The sequence below is a fragment of the Tachyglossus aculeatus genome, chromosome 7 (genome assembly GCF_015852505.1).
Source record: "Tachyglossus aculeatus isolate mTacAcu1 chromosome 7, mTacAcu1.pri, whole genome shotgun sequence".
NCBI lineage: Eukaryota > Metazoa > Chordata > Mammalia > Monotremata > Tachyglossidae > Tachyglossus > Tachyglossus aculeatus.
This window is the reverse complement of record NC_052072.1, coordinates 38,613,991-38,635,689: the sequence shown is the minus strand read 5'-3', so window position 1 is coordinate 38,635,689 and position 21,699 is coordinate 38,613,991. Positions and strand designations below refer to the sequence as shown.

At 47.8% G+C, this 21,699-nt stretch overlaps 1 protein-coding gene across 1 annotated transcript in view; it reads right to left on the bottom strand.

Moving 5' to 3' along the window:
- Nucleotides 1-7,863, bottom strand: part of TMEM44 (transmembrane protein 44) — a 51,760-nt gene extending 43,897 nt beyond the window's left edge. The window contains exons 1-2 of the mRNA XM_038748786.1: nucleotides 7,532-7,863; nucleotides 7,075-7,446 (exon numbers count right to left, since the gene is read on the bottom strand). Coding sequence (XP_038604714.1) covers nucleotides 7,075-7,446; nucleotides 7,532-7,863 — 704 coding nt within the window. The remainder of the gene's footprint in view (nucleotides 1-7,074; nucleotides 7,447-7,531) is intronic.
- Between the last annotated feature and the right edge of the window lie 13,836 nt (nucleotides 7,864-21,699).

The window sequence follows — 21,699 nt, the reverse complement described above, 5'->3', positions numbered from 1 at the left end:
GCCTCTGCTCTCTCTCCCTTCCTCCAGGCTCGTATCTCCTCCTGCCTTCAGGACATCTCCATCTGGATGCCTGCCCGCCATCTAAAACTCAATATGTCCAAGACTGAACTCCTTATCTTCCCTCCCAAACCCTGCCCTCTCCCTGACTTTCCCATCACTGATGACGGCACCACCGTCCTTCCCGTCTCACAAGCCCACAACCTCGGTGTCATCCTCGACTCCGCTCTCTCGTTCACTCCTCACATCCAATCTGTCACCAAAACCTGCCGGTCTCAGCTCCGCAACATCGCCAAGATCCGCCCTTTCCTCTCCATCTAAACGGCTACCTTGCTGGTTCAATCTCTCATCCTATCCCGACTGGACTACTGCATCAGCCTCCTCTCTGATCTCCCATCCTCCTGTCTCTCCCCACTTCAATCTATACTTCACTCTGCTGCCCGGATCGTCTTTGTGCTAGCGGGTCACATTAACTGTTTTTCAAGAAAACATTTTTCTATGGGAAGGACACCGACCTGTTGGTCTCCAGGATCCCGGAGGTCCGAGCCACAGGAAATGGGAGTTTTGCCAAAGTAGGCAAAATTTAATTTGGACATAAGGAAGATTTCCTCTACCGTCAGCGCTATAAAATCCCAGAATGGACTAGGGAGATGGTAGAATCTCTCTCCGGGCAGATCTTCGAGAGAAGACTAGAGGAATAGAGAATTAGAAGAATGGAAGGAGAATGGGTTTGCCCTGAACGGTTGAGTTATTGACTCGCCAGGAGCAAGGGATTGGACCAGTTGGCTTCTTTTGTGGTTCCATCCAGATCTGTTGTTCCTCTCAAACGATCTAATTTCACTGTGGTTAGGGGCCACTTCTGGGGACAGCAAGTATTTATTTATAAATGGTTCCATTCTCCAATAATCACTCTAATCTGGTCCAAAATTAAACCATTCATCACCTAGGAAAGGGGGTCCAGGAAATTAGGGAATTTCCTTTTCTTATTCCTGGAGCCTGAGAAGCAGCGCGGTGTAGCGGAAAGAGCCCGAGCTTGGGAGCCAGAGGTCGTGGGTTCTAATCCACAGCCCCGCCACTTGTCAGCTGTGTGACTTTGGGCAAGTCACTTAACTTCTCTGTGCCTCAGTTTCCTCATCTGTCAAACAGGGATTGAGACTGTGAGCCCCAGCTGGGACAATCTGATTGCTCTGTATCTACCCCAGCATTTAGAACAGTGCTTGGCACATAGTAAGCCCTTAACAAATATCATTATTATTTCATTCATTCAATCGTATTTATTGAGAGCTTACTGTGTGCGGAATTATTTAGTCAGCGCTAGCAGCCAGAGGCATACCCAGTGGCAGAAGACTATACCATTTAGTCTGTAGGAAACATTAGTCATATTTAGGGCAGGAAATGTGTCTATTATTGTATTGTATTCTCCCAAGCGCCCAGTACAGTGCTCTGCCCACAGTAAGTGCTCAATAAATACGACAATGTGAATCAATCTGTTGGTAGCCCAGGCTGAAAAAAGAAAAAGATCAGTTTTGTCGGAACAAGCAGTGTCACTTGGAGTTTTGACTAGGATGGAGAGGCAGAATTAGGGAACATTCTTCAGGCAATGCATGAGATTAATTAATTATAATCAATGCCTGGATTGAACTTGGCAGAGGAAGGCTGAAAGCGCGAGCGCGCGATCAGTAGTAAATCACAAATTTTCCGCCAGCCGAGTTCCCCTAGAAACACCCTCGTCTCCTCCCCAGCCCGTTACAATGGAACCGACCGTACCAAATATTTCAGAGCGGCACGCATCGTGACCGAAAAGCCCGTTGCTATTTTCACTCGCATTTCATCCTCGAGTAATTTCCAACCCCGGAGTTAACTTTGGAGTTAACTTTTAGACTGTGAGCCCACAGTTGGGTAGGGACTGTCTCTATATGTTGCCAACTTGTACTTCCCAAGCGCTTAGCACAGTGCCCTTCACACAGTAAGCGCTCAATAAATACGATTGATTGATTGATTTGGGCACCTGAGCCCTTCAAAAACCTGACTGCTATTCCCGGCCCTATCGTCGTCACCGCATGTGATTTTGATTCAGTCACTCAGCCATAAGGTATTTCAACTTTTGTGATCTGAGATACGGAGCTACAGCTGCTTGCCGCTGCCCTCTCAACGGTATTTGTTTGCTTTTGATGACTTTTTTAAGCGCTTACTATGTGCCAGGCACTGTTCTGAGCGCTGGGGTAGATACAAAGTAATCGGGTTGGACACTATGTTGCCAACTTGTACTTCCCAAGCGCTTGGTACAGTGCTCTGCACACAGTAAGCGCTCAATAAATACGATTGATTGATTGATTGACACAGTCCATGTCCCACGTGGGGCTCAGAGGGAGGTACAGAGAAGTTAAGTGACTTGCCCAAGATCACACAGCAGGCAAGCGGAGGGGCTGGTTTGAGAACCCAGATCCTTCTGACTACCCCAAGCATAGAGAAACAGCGTGGCTTAGTGGAAAAGAGCCCGGGGTTTGGAGTCAGAGGTCGTGGGTTCAATTCCCGGCTCCGCCACTTGTCAGCTGTGTGACTTTGGGCAAGACAATTAACTTCTCTGGGCCTCAGTTACCTCATCTGTAAAACGGGGATGAAGACTATGAGGCCCCCCCCCGGGACAACGTGATCACCTTGTAACCTCCCCAGCGCTTAGAACAGTGATTTGCACATAGTAAGCATGTAATAAATGCCATCATTATTATTATTATTGCGCTCTATCTATTAAGCCACACTGCTTTCAGGAGTAGTGCTGCCAATCTCTCCACAGCCCTTGGAGGAAGGTGATTATTATCAAGGTAGGATTACTCTGTCCTAGAGAAAGCCCCTCCAAAATCCCAAATCCTAGAGTCGTTGGCCGAGGAAATGGAGTCCTCCAATTGATCCCATAAAAAGCACCCGGGCTGCCACTGTAGCTGTCAGCGTTTTCCCAAGCTGTGCACACTTTCCCGACAAGCGTGGCTCAGGGGTTCAAATCCCGGCTCCGCCACTTGTCAGCTGTGTGACTTTGGGCAAGTCACTTCACTTCTCTGGGCCTCAGTTTCCTCATCTGGAAAATGGGGATGAAGACTGTGAGCCCTACGTGGGACAACCTGATCACCTTGTAACCTCCCCAGCGCTTAGAACAGTGCTTTGCACATAGTAAGCGCTTAATAAATGCCATTATTATTATTATTATTATTATTATTACGGAGCTGCCATTAACCGAATCCCACTTCTAGCCAAATGGACATAAACGGGTGGCAGGGCCGCGACGACAAGGGCATTACAGACGGCCGCGTGAAGTGTGCCATAGAGAAGCAGCGTGGCTCAGTGGAAAGAGCACGGGCTTTGGAGTCAGAGGTCATGGGTTCGAATCCCTGCTCCGCCACGTGTCTGCTGTGTGACCTTGGGCAAGTCATTTAACTTCTCTGAGCCTCAGTTCCCTCATCTGTAAAATGGGGATTAAGACTATGAGCCCCACGTGGGACAACCTGATCACCTTGTATCCCCCCCCCAGCCCTTAGAACAGTGCTTGGCACATAGTAAGCGCTTAACAAATGCCATCATCATCAAATGCCATCATCAAATTCCAGCTCCGCCAATTGTCAGCTGTGTGACTCTGGGCAAGTCACTTAACTTCTCTGTGCCTCAGTTACCTCATCCGTAAAATGGGGATTAAGACCGAGAGCCCCACGTGGGACAACCTGATCACCTTGTAACCTCCCCAGTGCTTAGAACAGTGCTTTGCACCGTGAGCTCCTCGCGGACTAGGGTCTTGTCCGACAACTCCAGCGTACTGGACTCTCCCTGCACACAGTAGCGTGGCTCAGCGGAAAGAGCCCGGGCTCGGGAGTCAGAGGTCATGGGTTCCAATCCCGGCTCTGCCGCTTGTCAGCTGTGCGACTCTGGGCAAGTCACTTCATTTCTCTGGGCCTCAGTTACCTCATCTGTAAAATGGGGCTTAAGATTGTGAGTCCCACATGGGACAGCCTGATCACCTTGTGTCCTCCCCAGCGCTTAGAACAGTGCTTTGCACATAGTAAGCGCTTAACAAATACCAAAATTATTATTATTATTATTATTATCTGCGCATGGTAAGAGCTTAATAAATGCCATCATTATTATTATTATTATCCACGCAGCACGCCCTTCCAGGCCAGAAAGCTTCGTGACATTCACGTCCTGGCCTGCCAAGCCACTCGGACGGAGGCAGAGGGGCACAGAACCAGCTACGTCAAGTGGTCTCCCGTGTTCGTTCCATGCCTCGATGGGGGCAGCCGGGCCCAGAGCCAAAGTCTACCCTGCATCCACTGTCCAGCAGGCTGCAGCTGTAGCCAGATCTCTGATTAAGGCCCTACTGAGAGCTCACCTCCTCCAGGAGGCCTTCCCAGACTGAGCCCCTTCCTTCCTCTCCCCCTCGTCCCCCTCTCCATCCCCCCATCCCACCTCCTTCCCTTCCCCACAGCACCTGTATATATGTATATATGTTTGTACAGATTTATTACTCTATTTATTTTACTTGTACACATCTATTCTATTTATTTCATTTTGTTAGTATGTTTGGTTTTGTTCTCTGTCTCCCCCTTTTAGACTGTAAGCCCACTGTTGGGTAGGGACCGTCTCTCTATGTTGCCAACTTGGACTTCCCAAGCACTTAGTCCAGTGCTCTGCACACAGTAAGCGCTCAATAAATACGATTGACTGATTGATTGATTGAATGATCGATTTCAGGAAGAAAACCACCAGTTTGGAAGAGGGGGGAAGAGGGAGAGGCATCAAAACCCCGTCCATCCATCCAACCCTGCTCCAAAGACAAGAAGACACCTCGACAGCTGGCACTGAAATCGCACACCACCTCTGCCGATGCTGCCCTGGCTCTGGGGATGATAGCCCCGGGGGCCCCGCGATGGTTTGTTGCTCCTGCCCCTGAAATGCCAACTTCAAGTCCGCCATCTACCCATTACTACAGTCCCTAATGAGTCTGGGTATACCTGGGGGGGCTGGGGAGGAGGGCTTCACCCCAGGGTCGCACCCCTGGAAAAGCAGGGTGGCCTGTGGATAGAGCCTGGGAATCAGAGGATCATGGATCCTAATCCCGGCTCCACCACGTAGCGGCTGTGTGACCCTGGGCAAGTCACATCACTTCTCTGGGCCTCCTCTGTAAAAAGGGGACGACGAGTGTGAGCCCTACTTCCCAAGCACTCAGTCCAGTGCTCTGCACACAGTAAGGGCTCAAGAAATACGATTGAATGAATGAATGAATGTGGGACGGGGACGGTGTCCAACCTGATGACCCGTACCTACCCCAGGGCTTAGGACAGTGCTTGGCACCTGGTAAGCGCTTAACAAGTCTTCACAGTCTTCTAGACTGTGAGCCCGCTGTTGGGTAGGGACCGTCTCTATATGTTGCCAACTTGTACTTCCCAAGCGCTTAGTACAGTGCTCTGCACACAGTAAGTGCTCAATAAATACGATTGAATGAATGAGTGAATGTGGGACGGGGACCATGTCCAACCTGATGACCCGTACCTACCCCAGGGCTTAGGACAGTGCTTGGCACCTGGTAAGCGCTTAACAAGTCTTCACAGTCTTCTAGACTGTGAGCCCGCTGTTGGGTAGGGACCGTCTCTCTATGTTGCCAACTTGTACTTCCCAAGCGCTTAGTACAGTGCTCTGCACACAGTAAGTGCTCAATAAGTACGAATGAATGAATGAATGAATGAATGAACAAGTACCACTATGATCAGATCTCACTGCTGGAAAAATGCACAACTTTAGGGATTCGTCTTCAACTTGAGAACTACTTCTTCTAGACGGTGAGCCCGCTGTTGGGTAGGGACCGTCTCTATATGCTGCCAACTTGTACTTCCCAAGCGCTTAGTACAGTGCTCTGCACACAGTAGCGCTCAATAAATACGAATGAATGAATGAATGAATGAATGAATGAATGAACAAGTACCACTATGATCAGATCTCACTGCTGGAAAAATGCACAACTTTAGGGATTCGTCTTCAACTTGAGAACTACTTCTTCTAGACTGTGAGCCCGCTGTTGGGTAGGGACCGTCTCTCTATGTTGCCAACCTGTACTTCCCAAGCGCTTAGCGCAGTGCTCTGCACACAGCAAGTGCTCAATAAATACGATTGAAAAGCAAAAAGTGGCTTGGTGGAAAGAGCCCGGGCTTGGGAGTCGGAGGTCATGGGTTCTAATTCCGGCTCCACCAATTGTCAGCTGTGTGACTTTGAGCAAGTCACTTAACTTTTCTGTGTCTCAGTTCCCTCCACTGTAAAAAGGGGATGACAAGTGTGAGCCTTACTTCCCAAGCACTCAGTACAGTGCTCTGCACACAGTAAGGGCTCAAGAAATACGATTGAATGATTGAATGAATGAATGAATGAACGAACAAGTACCATTACGATCAGATCTCACCGTTGGAAAAATGCACAACTTTGGGGGTTCGTCTTCAACTTGAGAACTACTTCTAGACGGTGAGCCCGCTGTTGGGGAGGGACCGTCTCTCTATGTTGCCAACCTGTACCTCCCAAGCGCTTAGCCCAGTGCTCTGCACACAGCAAGCGCTCAATAAATACGATTGAAAAGCAAAGCGGCTCGGTGGAAGGAGCCCGGGCTTGGGAGTCGGAGGTCCTGGGTTCTAATCCCGGCTCCGCCACCTGTCCGCTGTGAGACCTCGGGCGAGTCACTTAACTTTCAGACTGTGAGCCCACTGTTGGGTAGGGACCGTCTCTCTACGATGCCAACTTGTACTTCCCAAGCGCTTAGTAAGCGCTCAATAAATACGATTGACTGATTAACTTCTCTGGGCCTCAGTTCCCTCATCTGTAAAATGGGGGTGAAGACTGGGAGCCCCACGTGGGACAACCTGATCACCTTGTAACCCCCCGGGTGCTTACAACGGTGCTTTGCACATAGTAAGCGCGTACAGATGCCATTATTATTCTTATTATTCTTCAATTTCCCCCCCCCAGCACGGCCAGCCAGAGGGAGGGGCGGACAGACGGGCAGCCCCCCACCCCGTCCCGGGGCGGGAAGGGTGCGGGGTCCCGCATTACAGGGCGTGGTCGGCGGTGCAGAAGAGGGCGGACAGCAGCCACAGGCCGAAGGACAGGCAGACTTTCTCCCTGGAGAAGCAGCTTTGCAGGTAGGGCTCCTCTCCGGGCTCCTCGGGGGGCGGCTGGGAGGGGCCGGACGGCCGCATCCCCCCACCCCCGCCGGGGGGCGCTGGAGGGGCCGCGTTGTACGGAGGGGGCGCGCTGTAGGGGGAGCGCTCTGCAGGGGGGCGCGCTGTAGGGGGAGCGCTGTAGGAGGCGCCCTGCAGGGGCCGGCCCGAGGCCCGGGGGGCCTGCAGGGGGCGCTGCCGAGGGCGGGGCGGGGGGGGCGCGGCGCGGGGGCGCGGCGCTGCGCGGGGCGGTCCGCAGGGGGCGCTGCAGAGGGCGGGGTGGGGTGCACGGCGCGGGGCGGCCGGCAGGGGGCGCTGCCCGGGGCGGCGCGGGGCGGTCGGCAGGGGGCGCTGTCCGCCGCAGGGTCCGGGGTCCGGGGTCCGGGGTCCGGTCCTGTCCGGGGGTGGGAGCGGGTCCCGCCGTCCCCGCGCGGAGGCAGTTGGGCGGGCGGAGGAGTGCGGGCGGAGTGCGGGCTGCGGGGTCCGTCCTCCGAGCGGGCCGCAGGGAGGATGGCCGCAGATGGGGGGCGGGCAGGCGGCCGGCCGGGCAGAGGGGCGGCCGGGCGGGCGGGCAGGCGGCCGGGGGTCTCGGGGGTCTGTCTCTCTCGGGGTCCGAGGCGCGCCCGTCCCGGCCCCTGGGGCCGCCCGCACTGGGCCGGGGGCGGGGCCTCCTCCGGACCATTGTCAGGCCGGGGGACGCGCGGGCGCGCCCCCTCCTGGCCGCCGGGAGACACACCGGCCCCCCGCCGGCCCCCCCCCCCCCGCCCGCCCCGCCTTTCTCTTCCTGCCTTTCGTCCTTTCTCCTGCCTCTCCCTTTTTTCCTCTCCTTCCTTTCTTTCCTTCCTTCTTTCTTTCCTTCCTTCCTTCCTTCCTTCCTTCCTTCCTTCCTTCTCTTTCCTTCTTTCCTTCTTTCTCTCTTTCTTTCTTTCCTTTCTTCCTTTCTTGCTCTTCCTCTTCCTTTTTTCTTCCTTTCTTGCTCTCTCTCGCTCTTTTTTCTTCCTTTCTTTTTCTCCTTTCTTCCTTTCTTTTTCCTCCTTTCTTCCTTTTTTCCTTCTATTTCTTCTTTTTCCCTTTCTTTCTTCCTCTTTTCCTTTTTCTTCCTTTTTCTTCCCCTCTTCCTTTTTCCCTTTTTTCCCTTCTTCCCTTTTTCTTTCCTTCTTTTCCCCTTTCTCTTCCTTTTTTCTTTCCCTTCCTTCCTCCTTTCCCTTTCTCTTCCTTTTTTCCTTTCTCTTTCCCTTTCCTTTTCTTCCTTTTTTCTTTCCTTCTTTCTTCCTTTTTACCTTTCTTCCTTCCCTCCTTCCTCTTTTCCTTTATTTTTCTTCCTTTTTTCTTTCCTTCTTTCTTCCTTTTTACCTTTCTTCCTTCCCTCCTTCCTCTTTTCCTTTATTTTTCTTCCTTTTTTCTTTCCTTCTCTTTCTTCCTTTTTCCCTTTGTCTTCCTTTTTTCTTTCTCCCGCTTTTCCTTTTTCTTCCTTTTTTCTTTCTCCCTCTTTTCCTTTCTTTTCTTCCTTTTTTCTTTCTCCCTTTTCCTTTCTTTTCTTCCTTTTTTCTTTCTCCCTCTTTCCTTGCTTTTCCTCCTCTTTTCCTTTCTTTTCTTCCTTTTTTCTTTCTCCTTTTCCTTTTTCTTCCTTTTTTTCTTTCCTTTTCTCCTTTTTCCCTTTCTCTTCCTTCCTTTTTCCCCTTCTTTCTTCCTTCCATTTTTCCTTTCCCTCTATCTCCCTTCCTATTTTCCTTTCTTTCTTTTTTCCTTTGCCTTTCTTCCTTCCTTTTTTCCTTCTTTTTCCTTTCTCTCTTCCTTTCTTTCTTCCTTTTTCCTTACTCCTTTTCTTCCTTTTTTCCTTTCTTCTCTTTCTTCCTTTTTCCTTTCTCTTCCTTTTTTCCTTTCTTCTCTTTTTTCCTTTTTCCTTTCTCTTCCTTTTTTCTTTACTTTTTTCCTTTGTCTTCTTTCCCATCTTTCTCTTTCTTTTTTTCTTTTCTTTATCGCTTTTCTCTTTTCTTTCTCATTCTCCCTTCCTTCCTCTCTCTCACCCCTGCCACATCACAACTCCTCTGGGTCGGAACCCGAGGAGAACAATCGGAAAACCACAGGGGGAAAAAACCCGAAAAGATGGCTTGGGGATGGGCCTGAAGGAAAGAAGAAGCGGAAGCCCAGAAAAGGACGGGACACAGGAGGAAGGATTGGGGGCCGGGAACTGTGTCCCCTCACTCACCCCTCCTCAACAGGGCATCCAGGAGGTAGAGCCCCCCGCCCAGAGAGAATATTCCCCTTTGTCCTCCACCCTACAAGTTCACCCCAATTCTAGCCTCTCTATTTTAACAAGCCGATGCCTTCTAAATTGCATTATCTGACCCAGCAGAGAAACCGGCAATCAAGACAAGGCCCCTGCTAAACAGAATAATTTTTGCAAGCAAATTGCAAGGCTACACACTGACTAACAAGTGGAGTTTTAAAAAACAAAACCAAGGACATATGGCACTAATAAGGGATAAAGCCTCTGTTGATGTTAAATATTTTCTGCTGGCAAGCATATTGGCTGCCCCCAGATTGCTTATTTCTACAATAAATCATTAAAGGAGCTGGAGGACGGGAAACAGCAGCAGGAGGAGACGGCCCATACTGGCTGCAAACCAGAGCAGATTGGAAAATAAAATAAAATAAAACAGAGAAGCAGCGAGACCTAGTGGTTAGAGCATGGGCGGGAGCCAGAGGGACCTGAGTTCTAATTCTGACTCTGCCACTTCTCTGCTGTGTGACCTCGGGCGTGTCGCTTAACTTCTCTGTGCTTCCGTTCCATCATCTGCAACTCGGGGACCAAGACCGTGAGCCCCATGTGGGACAAGGACTGTGTCCAACCTGATTAGCTTGTACCTACCCCAGAGCTTAGTACGATGCTTGGCACATAGTAAGCGCTTAACAAATATTATTAAATAAATACAGCTGGCTTTGGCTATTAAAGAAAAATTCCCTTGATGTGTTTCTGACGTACTAGTGTATTTGGAGGATACCCTATTAACTGCAAAGATATCCTGTTATTCAAACAGTTGCCCCTCAAAATAAATAAGGATTATCTGTAGATGATAGAGTGATTACTCGATGCCCAGGAAACTGATTTCAGGACATTTGCTTTAGGGGTAATTACCAAATTTTTGATAACTCTCTAAATGATGCAAGCTATGACAAGTCACTGGAGATCTGGATTCTTATCTAGATTATGCCATCACCTCACCAATAAGACTTTCTGCAAGTCACCTCAGTTTTTCTCATCTACAAAATAAAAACAGTGCAAGTTACTTGAGCTATTGGGACATTAGTTTAAAAAAAATTGGAGATGGAATTACACTAACCAAAGTACTCAGACCTCTTTTTCTTCCCCAAGGTACTAGCAACTACTGCGAATTACAATAAAATATCATAAATAGTTCTCAAATCTTCATCAAAATATCAACCATTAAAAGATTAAATGCATCTTTACTGCTTCAACTAAAAGCTTCCCAAAGTCACACTTCATTGGAAGTGCTCTGCACACAGTAAGCGCTCAATAAATACGATTGATGATGATGATGGAAGAGTTTAATAATATCTCTTTTGTTATTTTTTTTTTAATAGAAGCAGGGAAGATGGAAGGGCCCGGGGGGAGTGAAGGAGAGTGGGGGGAAAAAGGGTCTATATTCCGGAGCTGCTAGGGATGGCTGGAAGACTCCACCGCTAATTCCTTTAATTTAAGAAGGTTCCAAGGCTTAGTAGGAATGGAATTTTTTATTGTTCTACCTCTAAGCAAGGTCAGGAAGGAAGACGGTGAGTGCAGTGATTGAGGAAGGGCTGGGTCGCATCCTTTCCAGAGAATGGAGCATTTTAAGCAAATAAACAGCACCAGGGCTGCCAAGGGCAAAGATTCTGCCCAACAACAGGCAAAGTATACACCTGTTCATAGCTCTCTTGCCTAGAAGAAGCGGGGGGCAACAGGTGCAGTCTGCAGGGAACTGAAATCAATCCTCTGAATCCCTTTTTTTTCCTCTTCCTGGCATTTGATCGGGTTGGCAAATGGGGCCTAACCTCATTTCCCTTCCCCATTCTTTTCTGGCTAAATAAGCAAGCAGATCATTTTTATGGCATTCGTCGAGCCCTTCTGCGTGCCGGGGGAGATTCAACTTGATTAGGTTCCCCTCACCGTACCTCGTTCTCGCCTGTCCCGCCATCGACCCCCGGCCCACGTCCTCCCCCGGGCCTGGAATGCCCTCCCTCTGCCCATCATCATCATCAATCGTATTTATTGAGCGCTTACTATGTGCAGAGCACTGTACTAAGCGCTTGGGAAGTACAAATTGGCAACATAATAGAAGCAGGGAAGGTGGAAGGGCCCGGGGGGAGTGAAGGAGAGTGGGGGAAAAAGGGTTGCCCATCCGCCAAGCTAGCTCTCTTCCTCCCTTCAAGGCCCTGCTGAGAGCTCACCTCCTCCAGGAGGCCTTCCCACACTGAGCCCCTTCCTTCCTCTCCCCCTCCTCCCCCTCTCCATCCCCCCCATCTTACCTCCTTCCCTTCCCCACAGCACCTGTATATATGTATATATGTCTGTACATATTTATTACTCTATTTTACTTGTACATATCTATTCTATTTATTTTATTTTGTTAGTATGTTTGGTTTTGTTCTCTGTCTCCCCCTTTTAGACTGTGAGCCCACTGTTGGGTAGGGACTGTCCCTATATGTTGCCAATTTGTACTTCCCAAGCGCTTAGTACAGTGCTCTGCACATAGTAAGCGCTCAATAAATACGATTGATGATGATGATGATTAGGTTGGGCTCGGCTCACGTCCCACGTGGGGTTCACAGTCTTAATCCCCACAGATGAGGCAACTGAGGCACAGGGGAAATTGCATGACTTGCCCAAGATCCCACAGCAGACAAGTGGCAGTCGGGATTAGAACCCGGGTCCTTCTGACTCCCAGCCCCGTGCTCTGCCTACTAGGCGAAGCTGCTTCTCTAGAGAGACCCTGACATATAGAGAGGAGGCAATCTAGCAGGAGGCACCAATAACTTTTCCATCATTACCTCAAAAGTGGTTGGTTGAAAAGTCCCCACATTTTTTTCCACCTTTTCTCTCTTTCTTCACCTCAACATTGATCCTTGGGGTCTTCAATATAATAATAATAATAATAATGGCATTTATTAAGCGCTTACTACGTGCAAAGCACTGTTCTAAGCGCTGGGGAGGTTACAAGGTGATCAGGTTGTCCCACGGGGGGCTCACAGTCAATCCCCATTTTCCAGATGAGGGAACTGAGGCGCAGAGAAGCGAAGTGACTTGCCCAAAGTCACACAGCTGACAGTTGGCAGAGCCGGGATTTGAACCCGTGACCACTGACTCCAAAGCCCGGGCTCTTTCCACTGAACCACACTGCTTCTCAATACTACTGCTTACTATGGACCAGGCACTGTACGAAGCGCTGGGGTAGATACGAGCTAATCAGGTTGGACAGGGGCCCTGTCCCACATGGGGCGTCCGGTCATGAAGGCCCATTTTCCAGATGAGGTGACTGAGGCCCAGAGAAATGACCCGCCCGAGGTCCCGCGGCAGATGAGGCACAGATCCGGGATGAGATCCCAGCTCCCTCCGACTCCCGGGCCCTTGCTCTAACTGCTAGGCGAGACCGGAGAAGCCGCATCCGTGCGGATGTTCTCCACAACCCTTCTGTTACCCAATTCCTCCTTCCTCTCAACTCCACTGACCTTCCATGGAGGCATTCCCTCCTTCATCAGCCCTTAGAACAGTGCTTTGCACATAGTAAGCGCTTAATAAATGCCACCATCATTATTATTATCATGATTATGAGGTAGCTCAGGGGCACACCCTATCACGGACTTATTGTTTTCTTCCTCCCACAGAATACGCTACTATCAATCAATCAATCAATCAATCAATCGTATTTATTGAGCGCTTACTATGTGCAGAGCACTGTACTAAGCGCTTGGGAAGTACAAATTGGCAACACATAGAGACAGTCCCTACCCAACAGTGGGCTCACAGTCTAAAAGGGGGAGACAGAGAACAGAACCAAACATACCAACAAAATAAAATAAATAGGATAGAAATGTACAAGTAAAATAGATAAATAGAGTAATAAATATGTACAAACATATATATATATATATATATATATATATATATATATATATATACACAGGTGCTGTGGGGAAGGGAAGGAGGTAAGATGGGGGATGGAGAGGGGGACGAGGGGGAGAGGAGGGAAGGGTAGTACTATCACTACTTACAAACCTATGGTATGAAATTGATAACTTTATTTCCATCTTAATAAACTGGAATGGGGCAATTAATTCTATTTATTTTGTTAATGATGCACACATAGCTTTAATTCTATTTGTTCTGACGATTTTGACACCTGTCTACATGTTTTGTTGCCTTTCTCCCCCTTCTAGACTGTGAGCCCGTTGTTGGGTAGGGACTGTCTCTATATGTTGCCGATTTGCACTTCCCAAGCGCTTAGTACAGTGCTCTGCACACAGTAAGCGCTCAATAAATACGATTGAATGAATGGAAGTATATATCGGTAATTAATTTTAATGCCTGTCTCCCCCTCTAAGACTGTAAGCTTGTGAGCTGGGAACATGTCTGCAAACTCTCCTAATGCCTAGTATAGTGCTCTGCACACAGTAAGCACATCTTAAATGCCAATTTATTTTCCCCTATGAAAAAAAAAATCATCATTTTCTCTTCGCTTCTCACATTAGTTCCAGTATCTGTCATTAACAGATTGGGTTGATTCAAACTACATTATCTTTTAGACTGTGAGCCCACTGTTGGGTAGGGACTGTCTCTATATGTTGCCAATTTGTACTTCCCAAGCGCTTAGTACAGTGCTCTGCACATAGTAAGCGCTCAATAAATACGATTGATGATGATGATGATTATCCCAGCTCTTTCACCACAACAGATCTTTCTGGCAACGGGGCTAGGGGGGAATCGCAGGGAAGACGGGAGGGCAGACACACTACACAGAGGATTGCCTTATTCTGTATTTTTACATAGTGCTAGAAAGAGACAAACATCAGTAATTTGAATTCTTTTTTTTATATTTGTTGAGCGCTTACTATGTGTCAGGCACCCTACTAAGCGCCAGGGTATACATAAAATAATCGGGTTGGACACGGTCCCCGTCTCACAGTCTTAATCCCCATTCTGCAGGTGAAGGAACTGAGGCACACACAATTGAAGTGACTTGTCCAAGGTCACACGGCAGACAAGTGGAGGAGCTAGGATTAGAACCCAGGTCCTCTGACACCCAAGCCCATGCTCATTCTAAGCCATGCTGCTTCCCTATTTCTGTTTCAAGATTCCAGATAATAGTAATAAAAATGGTATTTAAGCACTTACTATGTGGCAAGCACTGTTCTAAGCGCTACGGTATTCATTCATTCAATCGTATTTATTAATAATAATAATAATAATGGCATTTATTAAGCGCTTACTATGTGCCAAGCACCATTCTAAGCACTGGGGAGGTTACAAGGTGATCAGGTTGTCCTACATGGGGTTCACACTCTTAATCCCCATTTTGCAGATGAGGTAACTGAGGCACAAAGAAGTGAAGTGACTTGCCCAAAGTCACACAGCTAAGTGGCGGAGCTGGGATTTGAACCCATGACCTCTGACTCCAAAGCCCGGGCTTTCTACTGAGCCACGCTGCTTCTCTTATTGAGCACCTACTGTGTGCACAGCACTGTACTAAGCACTTGATAATCAGGTTGGACACAGTCCCTGTCCCACATAGTGCTCACACTCGTAATCCCCATTTTATACGAGGTAACTGAGGCCCAGAGAAGGGAAGTGCCTTGCCCAAGGTCGCCCAGCAGATACGTGGCGGAGCCAGGATTAAAATCTAGGTCCTTCTGACTCCGAGTCCTCTACCCAGTCCACGGAACCATGCTCCTTCTCAAAAACCACTCAGGGAGGAGATTTGGGGAAAACCGCTGTTTTCCCGGCCCTCCCAACAGGCCCACTTGGCCTCGGAATTTCTTAAACCGGGAAATGTTTACCTACATTGACGCGTGAACTTACACATCGGCTGTTCCCACGCCACCCGCATCCGAACGCAGATATTTCTGTCTTCTGCCAGGCAGATTTACAAATCCGGGAAGAGGACGACTGTTCCGGGAGGTTTCTGTCCTCAGAGTCCACCGGTCCCAGAATGAGCTTGACAAGAAAAATTCCCGCGGGGATGTTCCCCGGCTGTAATGAGGATGGAAATTTTGAATCAAAGGCCACCCCAATCAAGCCCCCTGAATCATTCATTCGTTCAATCGTATTTATTGAGCGCTTCCTGTGTGCAGAGCACTGTACTAAGCACTTGGGAAATACAAATCGGGAGCATATAGAGATGGTCCCAACCCAACAAAGGGCTCACCCCCTGGTGACCTTGGCTCTACTTCTTTCCAGGGCTGGATAAAGGAGACCACTCAATAATAATAATTCTGGTATTTGTTAAATGCTTACTATGTGCCAGGCACTGTACTAAGCGCTGGGGTGGATACAAGCAAATTGGGTTGGACACAGTCCCCCTCCCATGTGGGGCTCACAGTCTTAATCTTTTGTTAATATGCTTTGTTTTGTCGTCTGTCTCCCTCTTCTAGACTGTGAGCCTGCTGTTGGGTAGGGACCGTCTCTATATGTTGCCAACTTGGACTTCCCAAGCGCTTAGTACAGTGCTCTGCACACAGTAAGCTCTCAATACGAATGAATGGATGACTGGATCCCCATTTTACAGATGAGGGAACTGAGGCACAGAGAAGTAAAGTGACTCGCGCAAGGTCACACTGCAGACAAGTAGCAGGGCGGAATTTTTTTTTTTAATGGCATTTATTAAGCGCTTACGATGTGCAAAGCACTGTTCTAAGCGCCGGGGAGGTTACAAAGTGATCAGGCTGTCCCACGGGGGGGCTCACAGTCTTAATCCCCATTTTCCAGATGAGGTAACTGAGGCCCAGAGAAGTGACTTGCCCAAGGTCACACAGCTGACAATTGGCAGAGCCGGGAGTTGAACCCACGACCTCTGACTCCGAAGTCCGGGCTCTTTCCACTGAGCCACGCTGCTTCTCCATGGAATTAGAACCCATGACCTTCCGAATCCCAGGCCTATGCTTTAACCACTGCTGCTTCCCAACTAGCCACGAGTTCACTTCAGGCCAGCTCTCCCTGTTTCTGGAAGCTTCATCTCCGGGCTTCCCGCAGCTCCTTCTCGGGGTCCTTCCTGGCATCCCCCCCCGCCCCAAATAGGCCATTTACCACAAGGGACCTGGGTGGCACCGCTTACTTTTGGCCTCATTTTGCCCCTGGCAGTTCATGCCGCGCTTAGAGAAGCCGCGCGGCTTATTCATTCATTCAATCGTATTTATTGAGCGCTTCCTGTGTGCAGGGCACTGTACTAAGCGCTTGGGAAGTACAAGTTGGCAACATATAGACTGCCTATGTGTCCCCTTTTAGACTGTGAGCCCACTGTTGGGTAGGGACTGTCCTTATATGTTGCCAATTTGTACTTCCCAAGCGCTTAGTACGGTGCTCTGCACATAGTAAGCGCTCAATAAATACGATTGATGATGATATAGAGACGGTCCCTACCCAACAGCGGGCTCACGGTCTAGAAGGAAAGAAAGGCTTAGTGGAAAGAGCGCAGGATGGGAAGTCAAAGGATGTGGGTTCTAAACCCGACTCCACCACTCTGCAGTGTGACCTTGGGTAAGCCACTTTACACTTCTCTGCGCCTCAGTTACCTCATCTGTAAAATGGGGGTTAAGACTGTGAGCCCCACGTGGGACAACCTGATTACCTTGTATCTACCCTAGTGCTTAGAACGGTGCTTGGCACACAGTAGAGTTAACAAATAACATCACTATTATTATTATTATTATTATCCCTTCCCCAATCTTGCCCCGAACCAACAAGAGAAAACAAAACCGAACAGAAAACCATGGAGCAAGAGGTACTGGAAAGGCAGAGAAGGGGCTAATGTGCATTTCTGACTTTTTTCCCACTCGTGATTTCTGAAAGAAATTCTTTCTTAAAAAAAAAAATGCTATTTCTATTCCGTTCAGGGCAGTTATTCCCTTCACCCTGGATGAAGCTGAAAACCCCAGTACTTTCGGAGAGTGAGAAAGATGTTGCTGGAGTATTTTTAAAACAGTTTAAAACACGTGAAGCAAAATGTTCTATGCAATTCTATCCCGTCAATCAGCCATCTTAAACACTGCTCTCCTCTTGCTTCCTGGGTCAGTTTGGTGGGGTGATGGAAGAACAGAAAGGGCTGAGCTCTTTGGAACAGAAGTGTTAAATCGGCTTATGAATGCTATAACTTCAATATCAATCAATCAATCGTATTTATTGAGTGCTTACTGTGTGCAGAGCACTGTACTAAGCGCTTGGGAAGTACAAGTTGGCAACATATAGAGATGGTGTCTACCCACCAGTGGGCTCACAGTCTAGAAGGGGGAGACAGAGAACAAAACCAAACATACTAACAAAATAAAATAAGTAGAATAAATATGTACAAATAAAATAGAGTAATCCTAGCTTGGCCACTTGTCTGCTGTGACCTTGGGCAAGTCACTTCACTTCTCTGGGCCTCAGTTACCTCATCTGGACTGTAAGCTTGTTGTGGGTAGGGAATACGTCTACCAACTCCGTTGTAGCGTACTCTCCCATGTGCTCAATTTGGTAGTTTGCACGCAGTAGTTGCTCAATAAATACCACTGATTGATTGCTTCTACAGATTTTCTTTTATAATTTCCCAAACCTGAACTCAATAAATACCACTGATTGATTGCTTCTTCAGATTTTCTTTTATAACTTCCCAAACCTGAAAAAAGCCCTATTAATCTGTTAACTTGAGATAGGGATACAGTGGAACTTCATGGCTTTATTCCTCTTCCTTTCATTGCTAGGAACCAAACTGAGAAAATGTCTTAACTCCAGGGACAAAAGCTATTTCAGCATGATCAATTGGTCAACTATTAAAGTTCTTACTGGGCACCAAGACCCCCCTACATGAAATGCAGGCAAGTTGACTTTACCACATAGGAAAGGTGAATCCTTCTCTATGGAATTTCCAGCTCCTAAATACTTGTAGTTCAACTTAATAGAGGTAATTTTTTTTTTTAAATAAGGTAGAGAGATTGAGGTCCATGGAGCTTTCATCGATCCCCATTCATTCAATCGTATTTATTGAGCGCTTACTGTGTGCAGAGCACTGTACTAAGCGCTTGGGAAGTACAAGTTGGCAACATAGAGAGACGGTCCCTACCCAACGGCGGGCTCACAGTCTAGAAGGGGGAGACAGACAACAAAACATGTTAACAAAATAGAATATGTACAAATAAAATTAAGAAATAGAGTAATAAATACATACAAACATATATATATATATAAGCACTGTACTAAGCGCTTGGGAAGTCCAAGTTGGCAACATATAGAGACAGTCCCTACCCAACAGTGGGCTCACAGTCTAAAAGGGGGAGACAGAGAACAAAACCAAACATACTAACAAAATAAAATAGAATAGATATGTACAGGTAAAATAGAGTAATAAATATGTACAAATATATACATATATATTTGGAGTCAGAGGTCAGTATATATATATATATATATATATATATATATATATATATGTGCTGTGGGGAGGGGAAGGAGGTAAGGGGGGGAGGGGGAGGAAAGGGAGAGGAAGGAGGGAGCTCAGTCTGGGAAATGAACGGAATAGTAAATATGCACAAATAAAATAGAGTAATAAATCTATACAAATATATATACAGGTGCTGTGGGGAGGGGAAGGAGGCAGGGTTGGGGGGATGGGGAGGAGGAGAGGAAAAAGGGGGTTCAGCCTGATAATATTTATGAAGCTCTGAGCACGTGCCAAGCACTGGACTAAGCGCTGGGCTGGATGATAAACACAATTATTGTAAGCTTTATTCCTTTATCCCCTTTCAGTTGCTAGATTTGCACCATCTTCACCTCCTCTTTATTGCTTTGACTGTGTCTTTGGGGGAAAAAAAAGGGGTAATTTTGCTTCCGGGGTCCAAATTTCAGTTAGAGAAACACCTAGACTTTTGAAAGGGACAAATATTAAAGGTGAGAAGCAGCGTGGCCTGGGAGTCTAAGGACCTGGGTTCTAATTCCAGCTGTGTCTCTCGTCTGCTGCGGGCCCGTAGACAAGACACTTAACTTCACTGTGCTTCAGTTTCCCCATCTGCAGAATGGGCATTCAATCCCTAGTCTCCCTCCTACTTCGAGTGGGAGATCCATGTGGGCCCTGATTATCTTGTATCTACCCTAGCACACAGTACACAGCTTGACACGATAGTGAGCACTTAAATGGAATTATTATTTGAATCCTCTGTGTCACCCTCTGTCATCCTTAAAGAATATCAGTCAATCGTATATATTGAGCTCTTGCTTTGTGCAGGGCACTGTACTAAGCACTTGAGAAGTACCAATTGGCAACATATAGAGACGGTCCCAACCCAACAACGGGCTCAGAGTCTAGAAGGGGGAGACAGACAACAAAACAAGTAGACAGGTGTCAATACCAAAAATATGGAACGCTTCACGAATTTCAAAGAAATGCTACTGAGACTACAGCGATGAGCACAGCACCATCCCCAAATATTTCAGGTACAATCCATCCATCATCATCATCAATCGTATTTATTGAGCACTTACTATGTGCAGAGCACTGTACTAAGCGCTTGGGAAGTACAAATTGGCAACATGTAGAGACAGTCCCTACCCAACAGTGGGCTCACAGTCTAAAAGGGGGGTATCATCTTCTGATACCTGTTACTTGAGAAGCAGCGTGTTCTAGGGGAACGACCACGGACCTGGGAACCAGAAGGATCTGGGTTCTAATCCTGGCTCCCCCACTTAATAATAATAATTATTATTATGGTCTTTATTACATGCTTACTATCTGCCAAGCACTGTTCTAAGTGCCGGGGTAGATACAAGGTAATCGGGTTGTCCCATGTCGGGCTCACGGTCTTAATCCCCGTTTTACAGATGAAGCCACTGAGGTACAGAAAAGTTAAGTGGCTCGCCCAGAGTCACCAGGTGAAAAGCGAGGGAGCCAGGATTAGAACCCACGCCCTCTGACTCCCAAGTCCACGCTCTTTCCACTAAGCCATACTGTCTGCTGTGTGACTGTGGGCAAGTCATTTCACTTCTCTGTGCCTCAGGTATCTAATCTGAAAAATGGGGTTAAGACTGTGCCCATCCTGATTATCTTGTATCCCAGCACTTAGTACAGTGCCTGTCCCATAGTAAGCGTTTAACAAAACACCATAAAAAAAAGTAACTCAATCGCACACAAATGTTCCTCAATCATAAAAATCAAATCGAGGCAATGTAAAGCAGTTACACATGGAACCCAGAAAGGGTTCAGTATTATTCATTCATTCAATCGTATTTATTGAGCGCTTACTGTGTGCACAGCACTGTACTAAGCGCTTGGGAAGTCCAAGTCGGCAACATCTAGAGACGGTCCCTACCCAACAACGGGCTCACAGTCTAGAAGGGGGAGACAGACAACAAAACATATAGAAAGGTGTCAAAATCGTCGGAACAAATAGAATTAAATGATCTGTGCCCAACCTGGTAAGCTTGTATCTATCCCGGTACTTAGTACAGTACCCGGCACATAGCAGCGTGGCTCAGTGGAAAAGAGCCCGGACTTTGGAGTCAGAGGTCATGGGTTCAAATTCCGGCTCCGCCACTTGTCAGCTGTGTGACCTCGGGCAAGTCACTTCACTTCTCTGTGCCTCAGTTCCCTCATCTGTAAAATGGGGATGAAGACTGCGAGCCCCCCGTGGGACAACCTGATCACCTTGTAACCTCCCCAGCGCTTAGAACAGTGCTTTGCACAGAGTAAGCGCTTAATAAATGCCATTATTATTATTATTATTAACAAGAACCATTTAAAAATAGAAAAAAAAGGGTAGGGGTGGATGGGATTCAGAAAGGACACCCTGGGTGAAAGTAAATTTCCTCATGATCTAAATGCATAGTAGTTTGACCTGAAAATAATAATAATAATAATGATGGTATTTGTTAGGCGCTTACTGTGTGCAAAGCACTGTTCTAAGCACTGGGGAGGTTACAAGGTGATCAGGTTGTCCCATGGGGGGGGGGGGGGGGGCTCACAGTTTCAATCCCCATTTTACCGATGAGGTAACTGAGGCCCAGAGAAGTTAAGTGACTTGCCCAAAGTCACACAGCTGACAGTTGGTGGAGCCGGGATTTGAACCCATGACATCTGACTCCAAAGCCCGGGCTCTTTCCACTCAGCCACGCTGCTTCTGAAAATCAAAGGGGCAAGGACTGCCCCATGGCACTTCCTTGAAGCAATCCTGGAGAAGTGCCCCAAATAGTGCCCTGCCCTCACTCACCTTCTCATCATCAATCGTATTTATTGAGCGCTTACTGTGTGCAGAGCACTGTACTAAGCGCTTGGGAAGTCCA